Genomic DNA, 22,759 nt, shown 5'->3' with positions numbered 1-22,759 from the left:
TGGCTCTGCAGAACATTCCCAGCTAACCTGATTATCTGAAGACAACTTCATTGAAACACCAATGTTATTTCATTTTGTCTTCCTTTACATAATAGGAGATTGAATCTTAACTATGATCCCTAACCAGACAGCTGCCAGATTGGAGCATCAATTGGGACTCACAGTCCTAGAAACATTGCCTCTCTTCTTCAGTACAGTAGGAGAAAAATACTTTCTTGGTCACCTCAGCTGCCCAGTTCCCAACCTAATGATATATAATTTTAATCTTTCCTTGCTTAGAAGTGATCAGAAAATTGCCTCTGAATAACTAAGAAAAATGAAAACTACAAAAATAACATTCACAAAGATGGGTCATTTTAGCTTTTCCAAAACACAAATTTGTTGATATATAGGAGTGTCACAATTACCGACTTATTTCTATTTAATTTGTAACTTCTTATTTTCATGAGGTCTTTTCAATCTTTCCTAAATTTGTAACTTTAATTTGAATGGGAATTTAAAAATGCATAATTTTTAAGCTCCGGAGACAAAATCTTGATCTGACAGTAAACCTCTTAAGAATTTGTGCAACTTCTACCAACAATTTGCTAGCAATAAATGTTTAAAAAAAAAAGAACCAAAGCCACAAACACACAAAAAAGCACCCAAAACCCAAAAAACCAGCCAACCAAAAATAAGCCACCACAAAGAAAATAATAGCAAAATGAAACTCCTCCCAGAAGGCACAAAATTACTTTCAGCTTTGAGTTGGATTTCTCAGCAGAATTATTCCATTTAAAAAGGAGAGAACATGCTGCGACTTCCAGAGCCCACTGAGCAGTCATAACACTGAGAGGTCATGGGGCAATAACAGCAACAGCTTTGGCCCCCAACTTGTTTCCTTCCTCAGGACTTTCTACATACGTCCAGTACTCCTTTTAATGACTATTCTCTCAGATTTCTTCTTTTTTTTCAAGCCCTACTTTCATTTTACGTTTCCTCTGAGAGTACTCAAAGTCTCATTGTACGGGACTTTCAGTCTCATACACCACCCGGCCTCACCGCCCCACTGTGCTCCGGCCCAGGCAGAACACCCTGCTGCAGGCCTGGCACACGGCTTCGTTTGACACAAGAAACTGAGATAACTCAGGTTAAAAGAGCTGTTAAAATAGATTCATTTGGCAAGGTTTTGCTTGCAGTGGGTGGGGGGCTGCAGGGTGGCAGAGGCACTCTGTGAGAGGAGGCCGGGGCTGACACAGCCAGTTCCAGTTCCAGCCAGTTCCAGCCAGTTCCAACCGCCCACCACGTGTGGGGTGTGGCTGAGCCCAAGGCCAGGACAGCTGCAATGTGATTACGAAGTGTACAAAAATGTGCAGGAAAAGCATCAGAGACAGGAGTGGGGAAAAAGTGTGAAAAACCCCTTGCACATTGAAAGGTCAGAGAAGAAGGACAGGGAGGCAGTGTCCACCAGGGATCCCTGGGAAGTTCCTCAAGAAGACCATTGTGAAGCAGACTGGCACCTTCTAGCCCTCAAAGGATCACATAGGAGCAGGTATCCACACTGCCACATGTGTGACCAGCAGGTAGATGTGCCCTGAAGGAGGTTTCAGGCCATGGGAGAACCCATGCTGGACCATAATCCTGTCAGGAGCTGCAGCCCCTTGAGAGGAGACTCTGCAGAAACATGTTTTCTGGCAGGTTGGAAAGAAAGTCTTTTAGTTTTTCATTAGCAGTAATTTAAATTATTCTTTCCTGGGCTGAGTGACAATAATTGGTGACCATGACTGATCTCCCAGTCCTAATCTTGACCTGCAAGCTTATCTTCTTATTTCCTCTCTCTCTCTCAATTAGGTGGAGGAGTGCAGGAGTGGCTGTGTGGATGAGTGGCAGCCAGACAAAGGGAACTCACCATACCTGGGTATTCGTAGGCTGTAAAACTTTTTTTTTTGTCCTGTCAGAGCAAGTAACCTGTCCAAACGCTGCTGTGATGCCTAGCTTTCCTGTGGCCATCATTGCCCTTTTCCCCTTTCTGTTTTGTTTGTTCTATTCAAGGGCAGCTTCAGTCAAACCAGGGCTACAGCCACATACAGACAAGGAAACCAGGACAGAAACTGCTCCTGAAAGCCTACCTTCTCATCTTCTTGTTCTGAAGGGTTTTGCTGCTTGCACTGTTACCAAAATATCCCCAAATGCCCCACCCTTATTGACTTCAGCTGAGGTGCTCTGCTTATTGCCAAACCTTCCTCACATGCATAAGGCATGTCCAGTACTAACACTTTTCAGCATACCAATGCTCCCCTTCCCAGCTCATCTTTCAAAACATAGGTGGCTTTCATAAGGTTCAATGCAAAGAAAAGAAATTATTTAATAACATAAAAATTATGCAATTGTAATTATTTGTATAGAGTTTTTATCAAGTCTTCACTTGTCTGACACACTTTATTCTCATCCAAATATCTTTTGAATTTTCTTACATCTGACCTCCTAGGAGTAAAGCAGGAGGGGTACCTTTCAGTAGGAGTTTCTTATTCTGAGTTTGTCGTTTTTTTCTGTGAAGCACAGACTTTCTCCATTTTGACTTCACATGGAATCCATTGAGTTCACATGTTGTTAACAGGCAATGAACTTGGAAAAGATTTAAAAATTGTAATGGACAAGCTATCAACATGAACTCTCATGGGAATACTTTGGAAAAAATTCCTAATTCTATCCTTAAGTGTTCGGAGATGGAACCGTGACTAACACTATGACTTACCAAGACAGATGATTATTTCTCTTTTTATGGTTAGTGGAAACTGAGACATTGTGTCAAGTTCTAGAATCTGTTTACTACAAAGCATGTCAAAAAATGTAAACTATAACATGACTTAAGTACTAGCTAAAATACTTCACAGTAAGTTAAATCTAAGTAACACTTAACAGAATTTTTAGGATAGAATTTTTTTCAAAACAATTATTACATCATATATATATTTTTCACATGATAATGCTGAAAACATAGTATATAAGGGTTAAAAATTATTAGACAAATTTATGGATTATAGATCTGTTTCTAGCTATTAAAAGCAATTATCAATGTGAATTCTTTGCTGTAAGAAGTTCCAGAATTCTTGATGGCTCCATGAGTGTTCTCAGGTTTACATAATCAACAAAAAAATTGAGAGAGAGATAATGGCAGTGCACAGTTATTTTCACAAGAACTATTATAAATTGAGTATTTAACTCCCAGAGATAGTTACTACAAAAATAACCACCAGAATTCCCCAAATCCAGATATATCCAGCAAGAGAAAAGGTTCAACTTGACTACTGAGAATAAGTTGCTATAAAACTGCTAAATGTTGATCTTCCACCTCATTATGTTTTAAAATAAAGGCTTGAGGCATCTCTAAAACATATGCTTCAGGCAAATAAAAGTTAAATACAAGTATTAATTTCCATGGAGATGTAATTGAATGGAAAATACATACTTCTAACAGGAACACAGAATGGTGATTTTCCGGATTTATTTTTACTAAACTATGTTTCCAGTAAGTATAAGTACTTATTGATTTTTCTAGCATAGCATGGCAATTTTAAAATCAAGGAAAAAAAGGGAAAGAATATTAAGATTTCTAATGCAGCTCTTATAAGCCTGGATTTTATTAACAATTCTTAGTTCAAACAATGTCATACAAAATCCACTACATTTATTAGAGTGCAATAATTTATTATTTCTTCTCGGTGTTTCCTGTTCTCTGAATGTCATGGTGTAGTAAATCTTGTTTGTACTGGGAAGAAAATGACTGTCCCTTAAGAGAGTCCACCTTGGCATGGCACAGTTCACTTGTTCTTCTGGCAGAGAATTGTTCTGAAATCTGGACTCTTAACAAGTGACCTAGAAAGGCACTTTGCTCAAGGCATGCTACTTCCATATCCAAATCTGTGGGTCCACACTGACATCTGTCTTTGGGAGTGAGGTTATCCTGTCTAAGAAAGCCCAACTTTCTACATATTTCATTATATTATTTCCAAATTCACAATCCATAGCTTGAAAAAGTTCTAAGGTAACACATTTTGGCAAACAATATGTCTGTTCAAAACTGTTTCTTAAAAGAAAAAAATCTAGTAGTGCATTTTGGAAGCTAGGATTTTTTTAAAATTTTCCAGCAGAAAGGACTATTTTCCATTACTCCATTATATTGCCTTGGAAATGCTGATTAGAAATAAAAAAATATTTCTAACTAATCTTTCAAATCTATTTCTATAAAAGATATTCAATGCAAAAAATTGTGAAGTGTAGACTTATTTTTATTTAAGTGAAGTTTTGTTGTGTATCAAAAAGGTAATTATAAAGTGGAATAATTCTTTTGAGAACTAATTCAAATCCACTACCGTGATTAGAGGGGGAGGTAAGGGGAGAAAAGAAAGGGACAAGAAAGGAATTTAAAGATATATATTGCACCACAAAAGAAAGATGCTTTCAAGAGGCATGCTTCCATTCATTTAATGATAGGACAACACTATTCTCAGGTCAAAATTGAAGGTTTTTTAATAAGCAAGAGCCACGTGGCTAAGGGTTTAGAATGAAATAAAAAAATAAAAGATGGAGAGAGTAAAAAAGGCTGTAAATAAATGCTTTAGAAGCTAATTCATCTTTTAAAACAAAGTTTTTTACATACAGAATATAATATGCATATGGTTTTAATGCATGCTGAATCCAGATTTTGAAAAAATAATTTTACAGTGGGTAAAATCTCAATAGTACTGATGCCATAGAAAAGCATGAGATCTATATTGAGACCTTTAGATGACTGATCCAGATATATTTCTATTTGATGCTTAACAAAACTATTCATAAAGTGTACTTTCCTATTAGGTAAAATTATTACACTATTTTTTGCAGTTAATATAATCATGTATCCATTTTGTTTAATAATTTTCTTCCCAAAACTTTTTAACTTTTACTTTTGGTTGATTGAATATATATAAAATATCCTGAGAACTGAACAGAGAAAACTTGGGTTCACCTTTCAGAAACTTGGTTTTATCCAAAATAATTCAAAAGAAGTTCAAAATTATAAGAATGGGGGTTTTTTGCCTTGAAATTATTTTGTTAGGAGCACAAGGAGAAGAGAAAAAAAATAATAAAAATAAATCTAATTTTGAGACAATAATAGAAAGCAGGGTCATACTGGATCAGACCACTGCCCTGTCTGCCCCAATATTCTGTCTATAGTAGTGATAGAGGGAAAGCCACTTTAGCAAAATCTGTGTCCCATGCATCCTCCCTTTAGCAAGCAGAAATGTCTAATCAGACACGATAAACTGTATTTCCCTGACTGATTCATTGATCATTCACTTATGAATATGGTGTCTGTGACATGCCTAATTTTTCTTAACGTACTAAGAGATGACCTGACTCCCTAGCCATTGGGGAAGGAAGTTCTAGGTGTTCTCTGCTTTCTCGGAAAGAAAGTAGTCTGCATTCTTCCAGGTATTTCTCTGTTTATTTTTATCATGTCCCCCCGAGTGTCTGTTCCTCACTACAGAATTTAGGGAAGTGATTTTCCATTTGTCTTCCTCTGCAACAATTTTCTAAATCTTAATTACATTTCCTTCCAATTTCCCCTCTTTAAAGGGAACATTTTTAGGCCTTTAAATATCTCCTTATATGTAGGCTAGGCAATTCACATAATATTTGTTACTCTCTGTAGCTTCTCTAACTCTCCTTAAGATACAAGGTCCAAAACTGTGCACAATAACCAATGTATGAGCCCACCTTGGTTTTATGTAGCAGGGAAATCATGTCCTCTGGCTTGTTCCTCATACTTTTCCTGATCATGCCCAGCAAGATTTTTTGCTATGCTTTGCTGTGACTGTAGATTGAGACAATGACTTCAGAGAACTGTCAATAATTGTTCCAAATCTTCTTTCCTGAATTGTAACTGATGGTTGAATTCAGTTGTATGAGGCTATTTCTTGCTGGAGTATTACTTTACACTGAAGCTTATCTGCCACCTTTTCCCTCTTTCCATTCTGTGAGGTCCTTCTGGCCTTTGTCAAATACAAAGAATTCACTAGGCTTCTCTCAAACCCTGTTTGAGTGCACATTTTGCACTTTCACCATCAAGCATTCCCACCTCTTCCCTGCTTCCAGACTTTGATAGATGTAAATAAATTTTTATAGGTTAGAGTGCTCTTTAAAAGACACGTTCAAATTTTTGCTTTAGGTTTTTGAAGTTCCTGCCAACATTTGAATTAATATGTTTTGAAAACTTTTCTATTTTTTCCACATAGACAAGCTCTCCATTTATTAAAATGCCATTTTTTTCCTTGTGACAGTCTTAAGTTTCCTTCTTAAGTCAGTCAGGGGCTTTGAACCACTTTGCCTTCTTCAGCTATAGCATGCATTTTATCTGGGCTTTTAACATTATTTGTTTAATAGCTGTTAATATGCTTGGGGGCCTCACTATTGCAAAGTTTATTTTCCTGAAACTGAATATAATAATTTAATATTCTTGGGGTTTAGGATTAACTCTGTTGCTAGAGTGTCTGTGATGCAACATCCTACTATGATATCAGTTGATAGGATTTTCTCATGTCATAGATTATAAAAATGCCTGTGAGTTGAATGCCCTCAGAGGGCTTAGCACTTTGGGGGTGAAACTCCTCTTCAACATTCTTGTAGGTGTCACCCATTTTTTTGTTTCACCAATCTATATGATCTATTTTCCCTATTACTTTCTATTTAAAAGACTCTCTAATTCAGTCACTCTGACTTAAAATAACCTTCCTATGTCATGGCCACATGTCTCTGAAGTATTACACACACTGAAATTGTCCTGTGGGTCTGTAATTACAGATATTGTGTTTTACAGAATAAAGTGGGTATCTCTCTTTCTTCCTGCTCTTAGATTTACCTATCTGCATCTTGTGCATAAACCACTTTTTTTTTTTTTTTTTTTTTTTTTTGTGAAGTTAATCTTAGTTTAGCTTATTTCAAGAAATTACTTACTTTACCAAATGCTTTTTAAACTAGATAGCAATAGGTAAAAATATCCAGGAGTGTGAAAAAGTCTCAGAGATACATGAAAAGCATCCACCTTATCTGAGGGTCTTTGTAAATCCACCAATGCTGGACATACCCATGTCTTGTGCAATCTGGCTGATCCTGATAAATAAATATTTATTTACTTGAAGTAGGCTCTGCATGTGCATAAGCTGTGGTGTTTTTAATATGGAAAATTAGCTGATTTTCCTGATTTACACTTGTTTCTATCTTTTATGAAAATAGAGATAAAAGATCAGTAAAACCAGATAAAATAAAACAAATCCAGGACACGGTCTGATCCCAGCTTTCTACCAGATACAAGCCAAAACAACAACAAACTGAATATTCTCCTCTGTAAAGACTCAAAACACTTTTTGCTTATTTTTTGACAGGATGAGCCATCTTAATTGAGCGTGGAAGAAGCTCATCTGTCAATCATGTCTTGTCCATCATAGCAAAGAAAAAAAAAAGCCAAAAAAAAGTAAGAAGCGATGTCTATTACTAACCATAATTGCTATTACTGCACATATTATTATTCTATCTTTATCAGAGAGGAAAGATCAATTTTCCATTATGTACATTCATTTCATAATTTCAAAAATATGCAAATGTCAAAGGGATTTATGTGTATTGAAATTGATTCATATAGTGCATATATTTTTACTGTTACTTGTTTTTGAGTGAATTCCATAAATGAAAACTGCAGTAGATAAGGAAGTTCCAATATACACACTCCATAATTGATATGCAAAAGTTACAGGCTATAACTACAAAGATATATAGTGCTTATTTTGTACCTAAAAGTATTAGACAATCAGAGAAAATTTTGAAGTGTATTTTCTTGAAACTCTATAGCCACATGGGCAAGGATGAAAAAATCCAGGGTAAAAAACAAAAAAATTCAGGATAAAAAAGTAAAGAAAGAAGATCCAAGTATGCCTAGGGAAATACATATATACACATAAGTATTATTTTTAAACTGGTTATTTGAATCATCTTAGTTGCTGACCTGTTAACAACCACTCAGCCATTCTCTCACTCTCCCTCCTCCTACATGACAAGGAAAGAAAAGAAGATGACAAAACTCCTAGATTGGTAAGGACAGAGAGATCACTTACCATTTACTGTAACAAATCAGACTTGACATTGGTAAAATAATAATTTACGTTCAACTACAAATAGACCAGTGAGAAACAGAAAGAAAACATAAATCCACACTCCACTTCTTCCCAGGCTCATCTTCACTCCTCTATTTTAAGGTGTTCTACTTCCTCATTTCACCCTGAAAAGTTTAGATGGGATAAGGGGAGAGGGATCTTAGTTCACACCAGCTCCTCTTTACTACTCCTTCTTTCTCCCACTTTTTCCCTGCTTCAGTGTGGGTCCTCTTTATGTGCTGCAGAATGAAACTGCTCCTGCATGGACTTCTCTCCGTGCATCACAGTTCTTGCCTAGAGACTGCTCCTGTTGGGGCACTCCGTGGGCTGCAACAATCTCAGGCCATATTCACAAGTAGCAGCATGGGGTCTTATGTGGGCTGCAGTGCTGATGCCTGCTCTGGCATGGTTCTCTCCATGAACCACTGGCAAATACCTGCTCCATGAACCATGGCAAATACCATGGTTCTCTCCATGAACCACTGGCAAATACCTGCTCCATGAACCATGGCAAATACCATGGTTCTCTCCATGAACCACTGGCAAATACCTGCTCCATGAACCATGGCAAATACCATGGTTCTCTCCATGAACCACTGGCAAATACCTGCTCCACCATGATTCTCCTCAGGAGCTACAGCTCCGACAATCTCTGCTGCAGCATTCTGAGTTCCTCTGCCCTCTCCTTCTTTAATGACCTTGGACACTGCCTGATTGTTTCTCACAATCCTTCCTCTCCTCCCTCCTTTGTCTGCTGAACAGTGTTTTCTGCTCTTTCTTAAATATGTTTCTACAAAGGTGCCATCATCTTAAGTGAGAGGCTCAACTCTTCCCTGCAGTTGGTTGGCTGGAGCTGACTCAAATGGATTGTTTCCACCATGGTGCAGTCCCTGGTCTGTTCTCACAAAAGCCACTCCTGTAGACCCCCTTCTAAACAGAATCTTGGCTCCTGCACAAAATGAAATTGCATAGCCCTTAATACAAAGAAATGTACCTTGAAGTTACTAAAGAAAAAAAAAATATATATTTATCAGATTGAATAATGATTATTTTTTAAAATGAAGAAGTGGCTGAAGCTAGTCTAGAAAAAAACAAATACAGAGCACAACCCTACTACGATTACTGTGATAAGCATACCCTTACATAGTCAGAAAGGCTAGCTGATCACTGTAAGACTTGCATAGGTATGATATATGTCTGAGCAGCAGGAATGCAATGATAGAACCTTTAAAATATGACATTTGCAGCATAGTAATCTGGGAATCATACTGCATGCAAATTGAAAGACTATCAGAAAATGAAGTTGTTACTCTGACAGACCTATCTGTCAAAGGTATATGTATATTGTCTCTTTCTATGAGTTTCTATCTATGCATTTTCAAACATCTCACTATGAAATATGATTATCTTTTGAATATAATTTTATGATGTTGTCTACAGGTCATTTAATCTCTTGTTCTCTTGAAATGGAGAAAAGTGTAAATCATGGATGTTCAGGAGAAAATATTACCCAAGGGTATTCTGTATTAGAATTTGCAACAGCTGATAAACATACAGATTTGCAATATCATTTCTTATTGTATCATGATGAGTATTCTATAGAGCTGGATTACTTATTTTCTGGCTTTTTCTTTCTGTAAAAGAGTTTAGAAGCTAATATACCAGCTGGAATTACACCTTATGTGAGGCTTGGATTTTCAACAGAAAAATTATGGACCATACTTCCTTTATGTAAGATGACACATTTTTAGTTATTTAGTACTTTAAGCTGTAAATATAAATTATGAAAAGTTCCTGCATTAATGCATAAGTAAAAAAGAAAGTTTTGTAACATTTTGGAATGTTTTTTGACAATTCAGTAGCAATATTAAAAGCCAGATGGGCTGAAGGAAGGTTCATGCCAAACTTTCTCATGCCCGATTTTCTCATGAGATCAAATGCATTTAAAAGGATCATATCCCAAGATCATATTAAACTCCATTTGGCAGAAAACTTTAAAAAGTCTAAATCAATTCAATACTTTCTGCAAAGAGTAGTCAGTATTGTAAACTCTGTTCATTTGTTCTGCCAGATGCAGTCACCTTCTATGAACTGGTTTGCTGACCATGGGAATCTCCCCAGCACAGACTTATATATATGGATCCCTTCTTGACCACAGCCTTCCGCGTGAGAACAATAAAACTATTAATGACCTTCAGAGGACTAAGTGGGCAGTGTATTTAGTACTCCATAGTTTTATACCATAGAATTCTATTATTTCATGGTTTTTGAAATTTAAAGACAAGCCATGGCAACTTTCAGCGTAGAACATTGTACCTTGAGGTTTACTATTCAAATATGCAGCTAAACTACAGCAAATGAGACTCAAACACACAAATTAGGTAATTATACTATTCATCCCAAACTGAGGGACAAAGGATATTCAGGTAATGTTGGCTTAGTTTGCTGTGGCTTTCCAGATTTATCATTCACATTTCACCTTTAAACTTCTTTTGAGATTTTTTAATGGTCTTTTGTAATGCACTGTCATGTAAGCAAAAAGTAATGCACTTTTCAGAATGGATTTTAAACATCTGAATTTCTGTCATACATTTTCGATATACTGACTTCAGAGGTTAACTAAATAAAAATGAGTTTCAAAAACATTTTACCCTTTCCCCTATAATTAAAAAAACATTTTGAAAACATACATTAATATTTATCTCACATCTTGAGCTGGTCCATCCAGGTTCACAAGAGCATTGATACCCATCAATGAGATCTATGCATCTGAAATACAAAAGAGTGTTATTTAGCTCTTTACTTATTTAGTTCCAGATATAGCTCTAGTAGTATCATTCCATGCATTTCAAAGTAGTAGTCTGATGTAACATACTGTAATACATAGTATATAGTACTTTTCAATAGTTTTATAATGAATTTCAAATGTGCCTACTGTGGGTGCTTAGGCATTTTGTAAGGATTTTGATTGTCACATTAGGACACATCTTCTCATTTCAACTGTTGGCATGTAACAGCTAAAGATTTTCTCTTAAGTATATTAAACACTAATTAATCCCCACTTACTGAATACTAGTTATAGTAATGAACAAAAATGCAGGAGAAATTGAGATAATGTCACTATATTAAATTTGATTAAGCAGGCAACATCTGTCATCTTTAAGTGTGCTTGTACTCTTACTTTATGGAAGAACATAATTAAAAGTATATTTATCAAACATACCATATCATTAAGTCTTGAATATTGTTAGTTAGGTACATTATCATGGAGATAATAATTGTTAAATAAGAATAGGCACCTTCCATGAAGACAAGGATTTGGCGAGCATTCATTAACATTTATCTCGCAGTTTGTTCCGATGAAACCTCTCTTACAGTGACACTTGTAGGAACTGATGCCATCAATGCAACTTCCATTGTTGAGGCAAGGAGAAGACATACATTCATCTATATTTACTTCACACCTATCACCTGTTTAAAAATCCAGAAAATGCAACTAAGTTTTAAATTCTAAACGCAAACCAACATTATATTTATTAATATCAATATTTCCACATAATTGCTTTTAGTTACATAGATTGTTCATATAGTTCACGATATTCATCAATAAAAATATCCATGTGGAATTTCCTATAGTGTAAATAACAAAAAGATTGTTATATTGACATACATAATTAAAAATGAGAACTATAAATTGATGACATCTGATTGATATCCAATATTTGAGTGCTACATGAGAAGATTAAAAATTCAAGTTACCAATTGATGAGAATTGAATAGTTTGAAAAGACAAAAAGGAAGAACATAGAATTTTATGCAGCAATAAAGTTAAATGTTTTCTACCTGGAAAAGAAAAACAAATGCATGGTAAAAAAGCAATTGATTGCTGAGAATATACTCAAAAATTGAAAAGAATAATAAATTAGCATGCTATACTAATTTACACATGGTACAGAAAAAAAGAAAGTTGGTCTTTTGCCAGTAACTGAAAATTTTATATCTTTTTGAAAATAGAAAGAACTGAGAGAAAAGGAGAGATTCCTTTCAGAATTGCTCAGCAGCACCTAGTTCCCTTGTTCAACTCAATTTTGACATCAAATATTAAAAGACTATTGAAAACTACTTGTGACCATTCTATGAGATTTTAGGATAGAAATGTGTGAATCAAAAGAGCAATCAATAGGTTTATCATTTTAATAACCAATAATGAAGCCAATTATGTATCTTAACAAAAAATCTGTAGCATAAATCTAAAAAATGAAAATTAACAAATAAACATGAGCAGAAATACTAAAAAGTATATTGCAGAGCATATTCTAGTTACAGAAAGAAAATGTATTATTTGTTAAATAATTTCTTACAAATATAAAAAAATACTTAAAAATAGTAACTGACGGCAAAGAACAAGTAGTCACTTTGTCACATTGACATTAATCTTGTGAAAGGCATAACATCCTTTCAACATCATTTTAGCATTGTCTCATTCAGACTGTAATGAATAATCTGTTAAGAAAACTTTCTATGAGTTGTGCATGGAAAACTAGGCTGAAAAGGTCACTGAGCTTGTTTTTGTTGATTTCATCTTAAGTAAGATTTATTATAACTTAGTGACTAATACCAGAGATTTAGATTTTCTATTTATATTATCCTTTGTGTCAGTAATAGACTTATTTCAGGCAATTCTTTCACATATATCAAGTCAAATTCAATTGATGCTGATTGGACTGCAGTAAATTTGAAAGGTTGCCACCTATTTTGAAGTATCTTTTTCTTTGTTTCAACAAGGTTTGATATCCACTACAGAGAACTTTACAAGATAAGATTAGACCACAGGAAACAAAATAATTAAAACAATTAAAAACTTTAATTTCCTCAGTTTGAAACTTTGACAACCTTTCTTTTCATTAAATATTAATTAGGGACCTTGGATACATATGCATGGCTCTTGAGAAGTATATTTTCCCATTTAATTGAAAAGTGAATACAAGAACCAGAAGGATAAAATATAAAAATATCACATGTAGCTTATAAAGTTATTTAGATATTTGAACTTTAGATTGGATCATGATTTCTTCTCTTTGTTTGAAGGAATATGATACTCATACAAGCCACACCTAAAGACATAGCAGTTAAGAATTAAGATCTAGTTGGCAGTTGAATAAACTTACAAAAAGGGATATAGAACAAGATAAACCTGAAACCATGCAATTAAATCTATTAATTAATTTCTCAATAGAGGACACATCATAAGAAAATTAACATAGTTGTCAATACTTCCAGAGGAGGCAATGTCACATTGTCACACTACAGCCAGGAAAGCTGCAAATACCAATTCAACTTCTTCATTTTGACTCTAAGAATATAGGATTTAGTGTGATCAATGACTTTGTTAAAATTGAGGAAAACTTTTAAAACTGAAAGATAACTGAAAACTTGTAAGTGAAAGACAAATTTCTAAGAAACAATGCATTTCTCATTTGAACAAATGCAGTTCAATCTGGAGAAAAGAATTGTATTGATATGTTGCACTGAATATAACATGTATTAATATATATTATGAATATAATATGTATATATTTCCTGTATTTCATATATTAGTATAAACACACTCACATATCTTACAGATAAAAATGTTTTATCCAGTATAGTAATTTTTTATTATTTTAACATTGTGATATAAAATGACATGTAAAATAAAATTGAAATAAAGCAAATTTGAAGAGTTGTACTATGTGTTAAAGGCATAAAGAAAAAAAATGTTCTGTCACCACTCTAAAGCAATGTAAGTATAGCTTTGTGTAAAAAAATTATTCATATTTAATTCCAAATCACTCTATAACATGAATGCCTCCAGGATACACTAATATTAAAATTATATACCTATTATTATTATTACTATTATCATTAGTAGTAGTAGTAGTAGTAGTTTTCATTTTCTTCTCCATTAGGCATAGTTTATGTTGTATATAATGGTCTTATTTAAAACAGAAGCATTTTTATGCATTTTTTAGAGTCAAATGACAATAAAAGACAAAGTTTGCTATTCAGCTAAAAATTCAACTTCTCTTTCTCTTCTTGGAATACAAGAAATCACATTTACTATAAAGCAATGTATTATTCACATTAGAGTTTAAATATTCTGTCAGAGATAAGAACTGTTCTGTTCTTGGAGGTTTTCCAGATCCAACTGGACAAAGACTTGAGCATCCTGGTCTGACCCCATAGCTAAAACTGATTTCAGCAAGCAATTGGACTAGAGACCTCAGAAGGACCCTTCCAACTTGATTTATTCTGATTCAAGAATGAAATTTCCCCTGTACAGCTTGATCCAGTAACCTAGTCAATGACAAAATGCATAGGATCGGAAGTATGATGTGGATACAAGGAAGCAAATGAAAATGCAACAAGTTTGTGATGATGGTATATGAAAAATTACTTGTGACTAGAATGTATTTTATTATGCCCTTGTAATTTTTTTTACACTCTTTAATAAAAATCTGGTCAAATTCAACCTCTCCCATATAAATCCAAAAAGATGCTATCATGGCACATATTTTTTGGGAATAAGAAGCTCATCTTTATAGGACATGTTTTAACATATAGCATGCTGTGTTCTGCAAAGTGAAACCATCTGTCAGCATTCATTGCTTTAGATATTTATTGCTGTGAACGACTGAAACATCCACAGGTTCTTAAGTGATGAATTGCTTGTTTCTATCTTACTAGTTATATCTGATTAATTTGTTTCTTTCTTTCTAACTAGTTCCCAGTTGTTGTGGGTTAGGAACCATATTTCCCAATTCAGTGCTGGCATTAGAACCATGCTGCCTCTTCCCTTCACCCCCTCCAACTGGAGGCACAAAAGGCAAAGATCAAGAGTTGAGACAAGAAAAATTTATTGGAAAGAACTATGAGATAAGGAAATTAACAATAACAACAACATCAATTTAAAAAATTTGCATGGAAAGCCCATTAAAATAAATAAATACTGGACAGTTTTCCCCAGCAGGTTTTCTTGACTGGAAGGACCCCCTCTCCCCAGAGGGGAGACTCCCTTTCTTCCTGCTCCCAACAATGACCTGAAGTGGTATAGAATAGCATCCCAGCCTTAGTCATACCCCTTTCTAGCTATTACAAAAATTAACCCTGTCCTGGCTAAAACCAGTCAAGAATTTTTCAGTCCACAGTAAAACAAAATGCAGCATGAGAAATAGTTATTGAAATATTCTTATATAATTTAAAATATTTTATTTTCTAAATGCTACAATAATTTAATATGAAGGATATTAAATACATTTGCAACTTACAGAAAGCTCAAAGAAATATTATGGAGTCACAGAAGAATAGACTGGCATTATGATATGTAGTGTTCCTTTGTGGTGTTCTCACATTAGAGCCACTTAAATGTTCCCTTGTCTCAGTATTTGTAGCAGAGCAATTTGTGTGGAAATTGAGATTTCAATCCCCTGGGTCTTTGTAACTCTTACAAAATAAACTCCTTTAAAGCATGCACAATGACATACTTAAATACATTCAAAGATCCCTCCAAAGTTACACTGGATGAAAAGTACAAAGTCTCTCCTAGTTAGCAGTAATAGTTAGGGAACAACTCTAACAGCTCTGGAGCTCCTAGGAGTGTATGTCACTTATCATGATTTTAGCATGGCTTTGACACTGTCTCCCACAATATTCCTGTACACAAGTTAGGACTTTATAGTCTGGAAGGGTGGACAACTAGATTGGCAAAAATTTGATTGTTTTTAATTGATCATATTCTATCAGGAGGCCTGTTTAAAAAGGAATATCGTCAACTCTACCACAAAGCTTAGAACACTGGAAGGCTTAAGTCTGATCTTTAGTCATAAAACCTGAAGAAAGCTTTGCATGCCGCAGATTCTTCCATGCATTTTGTCACAAGGTCCCCCAGCCCACTGAGAAATAGGTCTACTTTTTTGTTGTCCTTCCTTCTGCTCCCAATGTATATAAAAGGCTTTCTTATGGCATAGCACATTTTCACTATTCTCAGCTCTAGTGTAGCTTTTCCTTTCCTAATTTCAATTCTACAAACTTGGGCTATTCCTCCTAAGTAGCTCGTGCTTGCTCCTTTCACTGAATGTGTGCTGCTTCTTTGCATCTGAGCTCAGTCAGGTGTTTCTTATTCATCCTGTTTGCCATACCTTCTTGAACACTCTTTCATGAACAAGGAGGAGCAGGAAAGAAGCAAAGCTGCTACCAGACTAAGACTTAACTGTATAAAGTATGTCTTAAGGCTCTTCTTAGTAAGCCAGAAGTCACTTTGAGAGGAAAAAGAATGTTTGTGTCCTGACCTTGGCTCCCAGGAGAGACAGTGAGCAGTCCCGATTTGTCACTTCAGGCCAAATACTCAATGAGATTACACCTTAGTGTTCTAGGTTCTTTCTGGCCTAGGACATCTTTCCTGAATAGTGGTCAAGCTCAACAAGTCCAGCAAAAGTGTCCCCTCCTTTCCTCACCAATCAGAATACAGCACAGACATTATAGCTCATCTCAGAAAAATGCATGAAGCAAATTTGTGCCATTCTTATGGTGTGTTCACCAAACCTAAAGTTTTTCTAAAGTTCCCCAAACATATGTAAATACTCTAATATTAAAACTAAAAGACAGACACCACAAACTCTACATTAAGTACAGAAATGAAGATCTGTCATTCTGCGTGTTGAATTTGTTCTCAGTGTGCCAGTCAGTTTTGGCCTCTTTTAATGTAAGCTGCCTCTTGCTTTAACATCTCAAGGAGCATGGCATTACATTCCTCCTATCTGACTAAATAAGTGGTCACTTCAGTTAGAAGTGTAGTTACCCTTCTTCCACTAGATATCAAAAGCAAGAAACACCATGAGGCTTCAGGAGTGCAGATGCAATCACTACCAGAGCTGACTGGCAGTACAAAGCTGTAAAAGCAGCTGGGAAGGTCAAAAAGACAAAGTAAACTTCTCTCCCTTTTAACTGATTAGATTTTGTGGGACTTTTTTGTTGGGTGAACCTATTGTATGAAAAATGGAGCAGTTTCCATTGTCACATAGATCAGAGGAACAGCCAGGTCTGAGGCTGATGATAAGGAAGACTGGGCCTCAAAACTGACGTAAAAGATAAAATACAAGCTGAGTTATTTAAGCTAAGATTTTGACTTCATTTACCATATAACTTAAGTACACACTTAGTCACTTCCAAATGTCAGTTTGTACTCATCTCATAGGGAAGATAAGAAAGAGAGATCTGTGCTTAACAGAATAACTATTTAAAGCTAAGGAATAATTACTGCTCTGCAGAAATTACTGAAATCAGTGACTTCATGGTACTTAGTCATTTTTTGGCATCTTTTGGATGATAGCCAGTAATTGGCCATTTGAACAGGGATTTTGAATTTGTTTAGCTCACTTTAACACACATTCTATTTTAGCCACTGAAATCTTATTTTTAATAATGACTGAAGGTGAGAAAGTGTTGATGAAGGGGCTGCAAGGCACCTTCTGTGAGAAGAGACCAGGGATTGCCTCATGACAGACACAGCTTCCTCTTTTAGCTTATAACCATTCCCCCTTGTTCTATCATTATGTGACATTTAAGAGTCCCTCTGTAGGTTTCTCACAGCCCCCCTGTACACACTTGAAGGCCACTAAAACGTTTCTCTTCTCCAGGCTTAACAGCCCCAAACTTTTTGGTCTGTCTCCACAGGAGAGGTGTTCCAATCCTCTCACCCTTTTTCATTACCCTCTTCTGGACTTATTCTAAAGGGTCTGTGTTGTTCTTATGCTGGGACACCTGAGCTAGACAGAGGTGGGAGTTTCCAGGAGTAAAGCAGAGAGGGAAAATCACCTCCCTTAACCTGCTGGGCACATTGCTTTTGCTGCAGTCCACAATATGGGTGGCTTTCTGGGCTGCAAGTGCCATGTTGACCTGACTTCCTTGTCAAAGAGTTCCAGTTTGGGATTGTCCAGACCCACATGCAAGACCTTGCACTTGGCCTTGCTAAGCTTCATGAGGTTCCTGCAGGTCCATCTCTCCAGTGTGGCAAGGGCCCTCTGGATGTCATTCCTTCCCTCCAAGTAGATCAGATGAGCCACGCAGCTTGGTGTCATTTGCAAACTTACTGAGAGTGCACTCAATGTTACTTTCTATGTTGCTGACCCATTAATTTTTTCATCTTTACTTTCTTTTCTTATTCTGTTGATGAAAGGGACTGAAAGAACAGCTGGATGATCAGCTGGCATCAGGACAAGGTCAACCCAACGCACTTAAAGAAAACCCAAACACTTTAGTCTCTCAAAGAGATCTTAAAATTGTTTTCTTAGCCTCAAATAAAGAAAACCAGAAAGTAAAGTCTAAGGAATGATCAAGTCATTCAATGAAGACAGTCACAGTTTGGTAATCCTAGAATATTTTCAAATTAAGCAATTAAAAATTAACAAAGTTCTAGAGTCAAAAACGTGTATTCTTATTAAATCCATTTTACAGCAGAGTTGGTGACCCAGACACTTATGGTTTATACTTGAATATATAATAAATTTTTCATTAGTGAAAATTATTTCACTTGAAGCATGTCTGAATCATCTGGGTTATATTTTGACATAAGATTATTCAGGTGGCAAGATTTAGAAGAAGAGGTTAACACCTCAGCCATTAAAGTGACTTTCAGGGCAAGAGATCGCAACACATTGTGTTTCAATACACGTTATACTGAGAATTTGAAGTGAAATTAATATCAGTGTTTTTGTTAATTTTTTTAATATCAAACTCAGTGAAATATTGAGATATATAATTTTATAATTTTGTAGGAATGCACATTCAGAATGTGTCAGACAGCTTTGCATCAATGAAGGTATAGCTGTACTCCTAGATTACATTTTGCTTCTAGTTTTAATTTGCTGGTTAAATTCCATTTCATTTATAATTCCACAAACAGTCATAAAACATCCGCTTGTTTAAAGTGTATCTTCAGATTCCCTCACAAAGAACCTTGGTAACCTATCAAGCCAAAATAATTGTTGCATACTCTTTGGCATCCTTAGATTATCAAAAAATTTCCTGTATTTGCGGTAACATTTACAAAATCAAAGTGTTCTGAAATCATGTAGAGAAAAGCAGTCCCTGAGTAATACATATTTCAAAGGCTATTTTAGTGTAAAGAAGACTATGGAAGCAGAGTGTTTTCTTACTCAAAATATCTATCCTCCATGTACATTAAGTCTCATTAGAAAACAAAAGGTTTAGTTGTTAGTTTCTTTAGATTTGAAGTATAAATTTAACAGTTATTGTTATAAGCACTAACATTTATTACTCCAGCCAACAAATAGCTGTCTAGACCAAACAGATTTTAGATTCAGTGACTCACAAGGTAGCTTCCATTTAGTGTTTTTATATTTAACACTCTGGTACCACCAACCTACAAGCAACAAGCAGTAACAGCCATGATCTGAGTAAAGAGCTATTCTACTCAGAACTTGCAGAACTGCTTTATGAAATCACTTTACTTCTTATTTTGCTTGAGGAAATAAGCAGTTTCTTATATGCCCAGATCACCAAAGTTTTATTCTCCAAAGTATCTGGTGTAAGGATTTTAGTCAGGGTGCATTAATGAGATTTAGAGCTTAGGAAGATCATTGTTGCTGCCAGTAAAATCACGTCAGAATACACCTGAGCATTTTTACTCTGAAAAGTGATCATCTTTTTTAAGTCTATGTGATATGCAAAGCATTAGATTTCATATTAGCAGTGTGGATAACAAACTATATTTTAATGGTTTACAAATTATTTCTTAAGTATTTTTTTAATCTATTTAAAATGAAATAAAGTTATGAACAATGTAAAATAAATCCAAAATAAGATAAATCCATGGTGAAGTTAAAGTTATATTTTAAACTTAAAGAACTTAAGAATTTAAAATAAAAGATACATTATATACCAAAATTTTAGAGGCAACAGAGCAGAGATTAGTGTCTAAAGAGTGGCTTCTCTAAGACAGTAAATTACATGATGACCAGGAAAAATATTCGGAGTATCTAATAAAAGTTAGTAATTTTAAAATAAGATTTAATAAACAAAATGAAATATACTAACATAATTTGGCCCAGACAATTCAATGTATTTTAATTTGTTTCTAGTTTCCATTCATTTATAAGCGTATAATATTTTAATAGTTGATGATTAAAATTCTCAGCATATTAAAACTTTTTTTAAATTTAACTGATTGTTGGAAACAATTCATGCTGTCATCTGTCTTTAAAGGGGCCTGTTCTTTGAAAGAAAAGTTCTTCCTAAATTGCAGCTAATTGGAAAAAAAGAATCACAAAAAAAACCCAGAACAAAACCCAACATATTATCCTTGTTGGTTAAATATGTTAGAGAAAAGCACTAAAGTCAAACTGCTTTGTCAATAATGAAAAATCAAGACAAAAGCACACCTGCAGATTGCTTGTTACTTTTCAAATTAGAATCTCCTAAGTGCTCATGTGCAGATGTCTTGTCTTTTATAAATATAACAGGAATTCTTACAAAAACACGCACTGAAAGTTTAATACAACTGTTTTAACATTTATTAGAAATTACATCTGCAGCACCACTGCAGAAGTTTCTGTGACACCCAAGAAGGACTACTTAGAACACAGGCCATCTGAAGAAAATATTGCAAGGGGGGGCTTTAAAAGATTTCGGCAGGAAAATGATATATATTTTTTCATTTTTTGCTGTAATATCAAGGATAATTTTGAACAACAGTGCACAAGTGATATGTGGACTTAGATTTGTGGTGAATGGACGAAGGATACACAGCTATATAGAAATTCCCATAACTGTACTTGTTCTTTGTTGTGTAGAAAATTACATTCCTCTCAGTTCAGTGGATGCAAATTGCATCCTTTTTTATCTTGTTCTTTATGTGGCATTCATCACAGGCTGGGATAGATAGGAAAAACAATTTTATGCAGAAAAAAAAGTAGAAATTATTCAATTTGAGGAAACAACTAAATATTTCTGCAGTCATATGATCCCATGTGTTTTCATGTTGCTTAAGATGGATCTATCAAAACATTGTGTATGAACTAGCTCAGCAGCACACTGAACATTTAAATAAAAGTCAACATCATTTTAGGGAAATTTTACTGCATCTCTACCTATTAAATATTTTTTCCTGACTCTGCAAAAATGTACAGATTAGCGCTAAAGGCAATGGTGTTAATCAAATTGGTCAAAAGTCAAGGTGTTTCTATGGTTCTGTACAAATTCAAATGACCAGGTAGCATATTCTCGTTTGCAAAATTTACTCTGTACCTATGGTAATAGTTTTTTTCCTGGCTGAATTAAAAAGAATACACATTAATTTTCTTTATACTATACAATCATTCATTTCAACTGAATGTATGGGTGATTAAAGAAATTATAATTCAAGTTTTAATATCAATAATCTTGAGCTACTTCCGGAGAATTAGATAAAACTATTTTTAAGTTAGTATTGATTTATCCTCCAATAAGGAGATTAATTAATTTTCTTGCTATAATATTAAAACCATGCAAAACCTGTGGAATAAGCTGCTTGGCTGTAAGAGTAGATCATACCTGTAAATCCAGGTAGACAGAGACACCGATAGCCCCCAAGCCTGTTGATGCAGCTGCCTCCATGTAAACAAGGCAAAGTTTCACACTCATTTACGTCCATCTCACACAGAGACCCATAGTATCCAGGTGCACAGTTACAAATGAATCTTTAGAAAAAGAAAAATCAGGTATGTCAGTGGAAGTAACAATGGGATCTATGGGATCTTTAAAGAATGCAATACTTTAAAGCCATATGAATCTCCTGATGCCAAGCTGGTGTCCCTAATCCTCATCCATATTAAAATAATGAACAGAGTTTTCTAATTTCCATGTTTCTAAAGCAAAGAGGGTGATTTACTTTTTGTTAAATTAATAGAACAATTTGGCACAGTAATTTTAACTGAAGATTTAAGAAATTTCTTGAGGGCTACTGATCTTCTGGCACAAGTCTCTGAATAACTTGTGAAGTGCTGTTGAACGAACACAGGGTTTGTACCAATCTAACAAGATCAATTTTCTTCTATTTCAGTCTTTTTCAAAATTAAAACCCAAAAAAAAAGTAAAAGTATGGAGGAAAAGGACAAGTTATGCAAAAGACATTTTTCCTTCTTTCTTTAAGATCACATAGGAATCAAAAAACTGAGCCAGTAACATTTGCTTAGTACATTTTAACTTGTCTGGTGAAGGTTCCATCCAAACCTATAATTAACATAAGGAAATCAGGGAAATTTTTAATTTAGTAGTGACTAACCCGTTTATGAGATCCAGGCAAGTTCCATTGTTCTTGCACGGTCTTGATAAGCATTCATTAATCTCCACTTCACACAGGGTCCCAGTAAAGCCATGTTGGCAGGAGCACCTAGCAAAAAGGTTATCACTATATTATTTTTAAGGTCATTACAAAAATTCAGGAAAAATATGGCAGATGTTGGGAGGTATTAATTAAATAGTACCAAAATCATGTTTGCTTTTTACTGGTTACTGCAAAGGGCAGTACTTTAACAAGCACCAACAAGTAGAGTGTC

At 34.9% G+C, this 22,759-nt stretch overlaps 1 protein-coding gene across 1 annotated transcript in view; it reads right to left on the bottom strand.

The window, feature by feature from the left end:
• The window catches only part of EYS (eyes shut homolog), a 704,807-nt gene that overhangs the window by 395,480 nt on the left and 286,568 nt on the right, over positions 1-22,759 (bottom strand). Inside the window, exons 25-28 of the mRNA XM_058801756.1 lie at positions 22,486-22,593; positions 21,756-21,901; positions 11,468-11,639; positions 10,859-10,937 (exon numbers count right to left, since the gene is read on the bottom strand). Of these exons, the coding sequence (XP_058657739.1) occupies positions 10,859-10,937; positions 11,468-11,639; positions 21,756-21,901; positions 22,486-22,593 (505 nt within the window). The remainder of the gene's footprint in view (positions 1-10,858; positions 10,938-11,467; positions 11,640-21,755; positions 21,902-22,485; positions 22,594-22,759) is intronic.

This window comes from Ammospiza caudacuta, chromosome 3 (assembly GCF_027887145.1).
Source record: "Ammospiza caudacuta isolate bAmmCau1 chromosome 3, bAmmCau1.pri, whole genome shotgun sequence".
NCBI lineage: Eukaryota > Metazoa > Chordata > Aves > Passeriformes > Passerellidae > Ammospiza > Ammospiza caudacuta.
Note: the sequence above shows the minus strand (reverse complement) of the source record. Positions and strands in the feature narration are given on the sequence as shown.